The following is a 7,328-nucleotide window of genomic DNA, read 5'->3' on the forward strand; positions in this document are numbered from 1 at the left end:
AAAAAAAAAAAAAAAAAAAAAATACAAATTAAGAGGTAGGTATGTAAAACCTTCTGATCAACAATGTAAGTATAGTCAGTAACACCTACCTATTTTAAAATAAGTAGGTAATTATGACATTACAAATCTATCTAAAATAGAAAATGGGATAGCAACCCTAAGTCGCTATCACCATTAATAAGGGAGGAATTCCTCCACTAAGAAAAATCAGGACTTAGCGGTGAAGCCGCTAAGTATGAGAACCTATTCTTGATATCATTAAAATAGAGAGAAGTACTTGGTCAAATAAGTGTGGTACTTATGAACCTGGTAGCCTGGTACCTACCTATTTCAAGAAATCCTGTACATTACAAATAGTTATAATTGTCTAATAAGTATTGTTAAGAATATTGACTGTGTGCAGGGGTGTTATATCTAAGAACAAGGGTCTAAATAATAGAAGATAGAAAACATAATATCCCTTATCAGCTTTGAATTTCTCCTCTGTAATGTAAAATGTATATGCTTATCTGAATTACTTAATTCATGAATTGCTGACCAAGTGGATATGCACTCAACCTGTATGGATTATCAAGGTGCTTGTTCAAATAAGATCAGTATAACATGTGATTAGTTAGAGTAGGTTAGTAGGCATCTTATATTATAAGAACAAGATCCATTCACTCATTCACATTTCATAGTTCACACACTGATCGCTCTACCTCGAGAACCACAACACCTAGAAAGCTGAAATTTGGTAGGAATATTCCTTTTATGGTCTAGGTGTGCAATAAGAAAGGATTTTGCGAAAATCTAAACCGATCCTGAGATATGATCAATTTTTGATCGCTAAAATATCCATAAGAAGTACACAGGAAGCAGAGACTGCGGGAGAGAAAACTTTTCCTCACTCGCCTAATATTTGAGTTTCGTTTATGTTTTTAGTTTGACAACTATGCAGCTAATAGGGAGCGCGCAGCGCGACCGTATTTTACAGTAAACGAATGGAGTCCTAGAGAATTAGTTAGACCCAGAGGCAGACCACCCAACCGATGGGACAAAGATTTGAAAGGAGTAGTTGGCAAGAACTGGCAAAAATCCGCTCAAGACCGCGAATTCTGGAAGCGTAATCTACATAATTACTTGGCATCATAATCTACAAATTCCTTGAGAAGGCCACATCTCGCAAGAGATCGATATGGCTGTTTTGTATTGTAATCAAGCGTCGCCTTTGCTCATTATTTTATTGAAAATCAGTCTTAAAAGGAAAACTTACTTTTTGTCGATAAGACGAGGGTCGACTCAAGGACTCCACAATACAGAGCGAGTACATAAGCTTCTGCGGGGAGGCGGGGTCTATCAGCTGTTCGAGACTCACAGAATTCTCGCCACCCAGGGTTTCGAACCCGCGTACCAGGGTAGGGGAGGTGGGTAGAAGCATGAGGATGTCCCAAACGCGACGCGACAGTAGTTGACCCCGCGGATGTAACACATGATGCTGGGGAGAATGACAAAGAAGATAATTTACAATATCAGGCTTTGGGGGAAAATTGAAAACGGCGGTGATACAATCATCTTTATTATAGAAGCCTCAAAATAAGTCGATGAACCAACTTCAGTCGTGTTGTGGTTAACGTGTTGGACTTCGGATCTGGAGGTTGCTGGTTCGAGTCTAAGTCAAGTCATGAAGTTTATCTACAGTTGTAATAATAATAATAGTGTTTATTTATACTGCTCGCATAGGACTGAAAAGTCCCTTTACTCCAGCAGTAGGCTACTACTATTATTGTCAAATTCTCAAATTACATTGAGGATAAAATTCCATAAGTCTGTCCACAACGGCCAGGCTAGGGTCGATGGTCGGTTTTCCGTTGTGGAGCCTACTAAAGGTCAGAACACAGCTAGATCTGTTCGAACTCGGTACCGCGTCCTCCCCGAGCAAAGGCCGCGACACGGCACATGGATGACTGTCAGTGACGGTGGTAGGAGAACACACTTGTCCGATACCGCTCCGAGCTACGGTCATGCAGAACAGGAAAGTATTGTGTCTCTTCTTGCCCATTTCACAAAGGACACACTGTGTGGGATGGGCATGCTATTACTTGAACCCATAAAGTTCAATGTTGTAGAACACTACTCTTGTATTTGGAAGAAAAAAAGTTTAAAATTGCTAGATTGGCTTTCTTTTCTTCAGTTGGCTGTTGTACTGACCTACTAACATCTTTTTTTTTTTTTCTTTTTTTTTACGAGACACATGTCCCATTTGGTCATGCAGAACAGGGAATTCCCGCACTTCTTCAATAAGTTTTCGCTTTCCATGTTGCACGAGCCTGATGAGCACCGCGCTATTACTATATCAAAAAGTAACCTGAACTAGCGCCAGTGCTAGTCTGTGACGATGCGGAGATGGCACGGCCGCGGTGTGGTGATGTGTGTCCCGACACGTTCAAATGCCTTTTGTTATTATTTTTCTCGCCATAGGACGTTCAACACTCGGCCCGTTCGCCCGTATGTTCGCGGTGTGGTTACATATGTGTCCTGATCTTAATGTCACGTGGATTGTACTCGGGGGTTCATTCTCTAGCAGCCAGCCTTAGATAGCTTGGTTTTGGTAGCGCGTCTGCCTTGTATGCACTAGGCCGCGGGTTCGAATCCCTCTTGGGGCGGATTTTATCCTGAAGAGATAAGGTTCGGTCTAGGAGCGGCTGGATTTCTCCTATCCTCTCCTTTTCTCTTCGATTTTGGGACGATAAAATCTTGTTACAGTTCCCTCTATAGTCTATACCAGGGTTGTCTAACCTTTGCGCACCCGAGGGCCACAAGAGACCAAGTACAATTTGTTTTCAGGTGACTCCTCATCAATGAGTCAGTTTGCACCATCCCCAACCATTCAAAATGTTACCAATGGTGATTCTCTGATCGGAGAGATCAGCGACACTTCATCGAGTGGTTCAAGTAACAGCTCCTCGGATAGTGATAGTGACTCTTCATCCCCGGGAGCACCTACCCCTGCTCCTCCCCCTCCTCAGCATAACAAGTTCAAAATGAATGGTAAGCCTTTCGTTTTATGAGTTACAAGTAGTGTTTTATTTAGAGTATTTAGACTGTTCCAGGCAGGTTGAAATCCTGAGGGCGGCACGGCATTTCACTTGTACCGCGCGGCACGTTTCCACCTAAAGGCGGCTTTTGCAGCCTGGCATGCCGCGCGGCAAATGTCGCCCAAGTGGAAACGAAGCTTTGTGCTAACAGTTTCACCTCTTTATTGATAGAGGGACCTATAACAACACGGAGGTCTTATCGTCCCGAAACCGAAGAGAGGAGGAGCATAGGATAGGAGAAACCATAACAACATTGATGATTGGTTAATAGATCAGTTGCGCTTACTTGGGTGATATTGCAAAGTCATAGAGCAGGAAAAATGAGAAGTTACAAGTAGTGTTTTATTTAGAGTATTTAGACTGTTCCAGGCAGGTTGAAATCCTGAGGGCGGCACGGGATTTCACTTGTACCAACGCGGCACGTTTCCACCTAGAGGCGGCTTTTGCAGCCTGGCATGCCGCGCGGCAAATGTCGCCCAAGTGGAAACGTAGCTTTGTGCTAACAGTTTCACCTCTTTATTGATAGAGGGACCTATAACAACACGGAGGTCTTATCGTCCCAACATCGAGGAGAGGAGGAGCATAGGATAGAAGAAACCATAACAACATTGATGATTGGTTAATAGATCAGTTGCGCTTACTTGGGTGATATTGCAAAGTCATAGAGCAGGGAAAATGAGGACCAACGGATTTTTTCTTTTTCTTCTACGACTTCTAGAGTCCGAGATAAATCGATTTAAAAAATACCGGTAAATCGTGAGCTTTGACGTCACGTCATACGCTCCCGTAGGCGATGACGTCATAATTTATGAATCCCGCTTCGTTTATTTGTGCGCAAGCGTTTCTGCGCATTTTGACGTGAAATCCGACGTCACAATTCTTTGAACTTTTCATTAGAACGGCAATTAAAACTTGAATTTTCGACCTTTTAAAGTAGTTACTTTTTCGGAGTTTTGACATCAGATTTGGATTTTTCACTACTTTTTACGTAGGAATCAACCATTTATTAATAATTTTTACCCAGTAAAGTTACATATATTCCTCTTCACTTCTTCAAAGGGGGGCTCTGAGAATCACCTTGCTGAGTCGAATTCTACAAACGCCAATGAACTGATCATTTTACCAAGTGTTGTTAGTTAGGGAGGAAACAATTGATCAAAATCATTTGGCATCCATGCCAAGGGAGATCTAGCAGATGGCATGACATGGCAGATAAACTAGGACTCAATCCTGATATCTTTAAAATATACCGGTAAATCGTGAACTTTGACGTCACGGCATACGCTCCCGTAGGCGATGACGTCATAATTTATGAATCCCGCTTCGTTTGTTTGTGCGCAAGCGTTTCTGCGCATTTTGACGTGAAATCTGACGTCACAATTCTTTGAACTTTTTCATTAGAACAGCAATTAAAAATTGAATTTTCGACCTTTTAAAGTTATTTTTTCGGAGTTTTGACATCAAATTTGGATTTTTCACTACTTTTCACGTAGGAATCAACCATTTATTAATAATTTTTACCCATTTGCAACTGCTCCATTGTTGACCTTACGATATAACGTACTATATGCAATAAGATGGGTTCTCTAACAACCAAAAATGTTGGCAGGGAAGCCAGCCGTTCCAAAAACGACCTTTATCTGTTGAAGTTTACCTAGGATAAATTTTGCCTCGGGCGGGAATCGAATCCGTGACCTAGTGCTTACAAGACACACTCGCTACCGTATTTTTAGTCCGGCTTTGGGCTTTTTCATCAAAGGAACAAGGGCTGATTTTGGCCAGCCTAGGTATTATTATTTTTTTTCTTCACCTTTTCCCGTGTACAGACGGGGTCGGCGTTTTTCGTCAGCCTCTGAATCAGCCCTAACTAGGGCGATTGCTTTGGGCTTTAGCCAGCCTAGTGAGCCTAGTGAGCTTGTCTAAAGCCAGCCTAGTTAGCTTGTCTAAAGCCAGCCTAGTTAGCTTGTCTAGAGCCAGCTTAGTTCTTAATTCTATACCTATATTTATAATTTGTATTTGTATTGTCATTTCAGGTCACAGTAGCGCAGCTAACGGCAAAATGTCGCCTCTACTCAACGTTTGCCTAGGATAAAGTTTGCCTCGGGCGGGAATCGAATTTGTGACCTAGCGCTTACAAGACACACTCGCTACCGTATTTTTAGTCCGGCTTTTTCATCAAAGGAGGGCAAAGGAACAAGGGCTGACTTTGGCCAGCCTAGGTTATTATTATTATTTTTTCTTTGCCTTTTCCCGTGTACAGACGGGGTCGGCGTTTTTCGTCAGCCTCTCAATCAGCCCTAACTAGGGCGATTGCTTTGGGCTTTAGCCAGCCTAGTGAGCTTGTCTAAAGCCAGCCTAGTTAGCTTGTCTAGAGCCAACTTTTTAAGCCAGCCTAGTTAGCTTAGTTGGTAGTGCGTCTGCCTTGTAAGCGCTAGGCCGCGGGTTCGATTCCCGCCCGGGGCGGATTTTATCCTGCTGGGATAATGTTCGTTCTCGTAACGGCTGGCTTTCTCCTATCCTGTCTTCCTTCTCTCTTCGATTTCGGGACGATAACACCATAGCAGTTACAGTTCCCTCTGTCAAAGCCAGCTTAGTTCGTAATTCTATACCTATATTTATAATTTGTATTTGTATTGTCATTTCAGGTCACAGTAGCGCAGCTAACGGCAAAATGTCGCCTCTACTCTCGGTGCCCGAACTTCTTCTCAACGAGGATCTGCAACTCTCTGAATCATCTGGCTCTTCAGACTCGGAGTGATCCAGAATACGTCCTCATATATGTCTTCTCTAGCTCAATTTGTTTCTTATCTTGTAAAGTATATAGTTCAATGAGACATTCTCAGCTCGAGTTCCAAACGAGAGATGTGTACGAAAACTGTCGAAAGTGAGTGCGTTAAGAACTATTCGTTTTTGAGTGAACTACTCAATCAGTGAGTCATCCTAACTTCCTGGAGTCAAGATTTTTATTTTCATTATTATTATTATTATTTTAAAGAAGTTTGAATAGTGGAAACTGTAACAGCCAAGGTCTTATTTGTGTACGAAAACTGTGGAAAGTGAGTGAGTTAAGAACTATTCGTTTTTGAGTGACCTACTCAATCAGTGAGTCATCCTAACGTCCTGGAGTCAAGATTTTTATTTTCATTATTATTATTATTATTTTAAAGAAGTTTGAATAGTGGAAACTGTAACAGCCAAGGTCTTATCGTTCCAAAGCGTAGAGGAAAAGAAAGACAGGATAGGAGAAAGCAAACCGTTTGGAGAACGAACCTTATCTGTTTGGGATAGAATCTTCCCTGGGCGGGAATCGAACCCAACCCAGCGCTAACAAGGCAGCAGAGCTAGTTACATGTTTTAGGATCTGACTCACTGAATAGTTCACTGGAAAGAGTCGTTCTTTTCAACTTGCTCATACTTTCGAGACCATAGCTCAATTTGTGTTGTGTAAAGTTAGTTCAATTGAAAAGGATTATTATGGGTTTTTAGAGGTCACTTGAAAAAGATCATTATGGTATAGCAAATTTTGTAATTAAAGCGGTGAAATAGCAAAGGGAGAGAAGCCGAGAGTTGACTTTTAAGAAAAACAGATTTAATGTTTACCTAGCCAGCCTAGTTCGCTTAGTTGGTAGTGCGTCTGCCTTGTAAGCGCTAGGCCGCGGGTTCGATTCCCGCCCGGGGCGGATTTTATCCTGATGATATAATGTTCGTTCTCGGAACGGCTGGCTTTTTCCTATCCTGTCTTCCTTCTCTCTTCGATTTCGGGACGATAAGACCATAGCAGTTACAGTTCCCTCTGTCAAACCTCTTTAAAAAAAATGTTTACCTATTGAGAAAAACAGCTTAAATACTTAAATATTTTGATTTCTATTGATAATTATTGGGAGGACTCTACAAAAGCTCGTGTATCTTCTTGAATAAGGGAATGTCACAAAAGATCTAACCAGGTCGCAGTGACCAAGGGCGTTTATTAAAGCCGATGGCCCTACCTTTACCAATACCAATCTTCTTGAATATTCGTGTAGGTATTTGTATAAGCTTTGCCCGGACCTTGGAGTGACGTCGCGTCGGTCGGTTCGATATTGTTAACTAAAGTTTTTCACATAAACTTGCATTTTTTTTCTACCTGTACAACAGTTGTGTTACTGCTACCTCTTCAATATAGTTTTTTTTTTTTTTTTTTGTTTTTTGAGAGTTTGGATCGAGGAACTGTAACCGCAAAGTCTTATCGGCCCGAAATCGAAGAGAGAACGA

The 7,328-nt window shown here is 41.7% G+C and overlaps 1 protein-coding gene across 1 annotated transcript; it reads left to right on the forward strand.

Annotated features, from left to right (window-relative positions):
• Nucleotides 1–2,829: 2,829 nt before the first annotated feature.
• On the forward strand, nucleotides 2,830–6,682 carry LOC103519496. Its single transcript, XM_008484581.3, has 3 exons — nucleotides 2,830–3,030; nucleotides 5,723–6,104; nucleotides 6,277–6,682. Exons 1-2 carry the CDS (start codon nucleotides 2,841–2,843, stop codon nucleotides 5,833–5,835), a joined length of 303 nt encoding a protein of 100 aa, XP_008482803.1. The 5' UTR covers nucleotides 2,830–2,840; the 3' UTR covers nucleotides 5,836–6,104; nucleotides 6,277–6,682.
• The last annotated feature ends 646 nt before the right edge of the window (nucleotides 6,683–7,328 follow it).

Source organism: Diaphorina citri, unplaced genomic scaffold, assembly GCF_000475195.1.
Source record: "Diaphorina citri unplaced genomic scaffold, Diaci psyllid genome assembly version 1.1 scaffold2757, whole genome shotgun sequence".
In the NCBI taxonomy this organism is placed as follows: domain Eukaryota; kingdom Metazoa; phylum Arthropoda; class Insecta; order Hemiptera; family Psyllidae; genus Diaphorina; species Diaphorina citri.

Excerpts from the sequence above, each read along its gene's own strand:
- LOC103519496 (XM_008484581.3), top strand. The coding sequence starts at position 2,841 with ATGAGTCAGTTTGCACCATCCCCAACCATTCAAAATGTTACCAATGGT. Across the intron at positions 3,031-5,722 it reads TAACAAGTTCAAAATGAATG|GTCACAGTAGCGCAGCTAAC; the intron begins GTAAGCCTTTCG and ends TTGTCATTTCAG.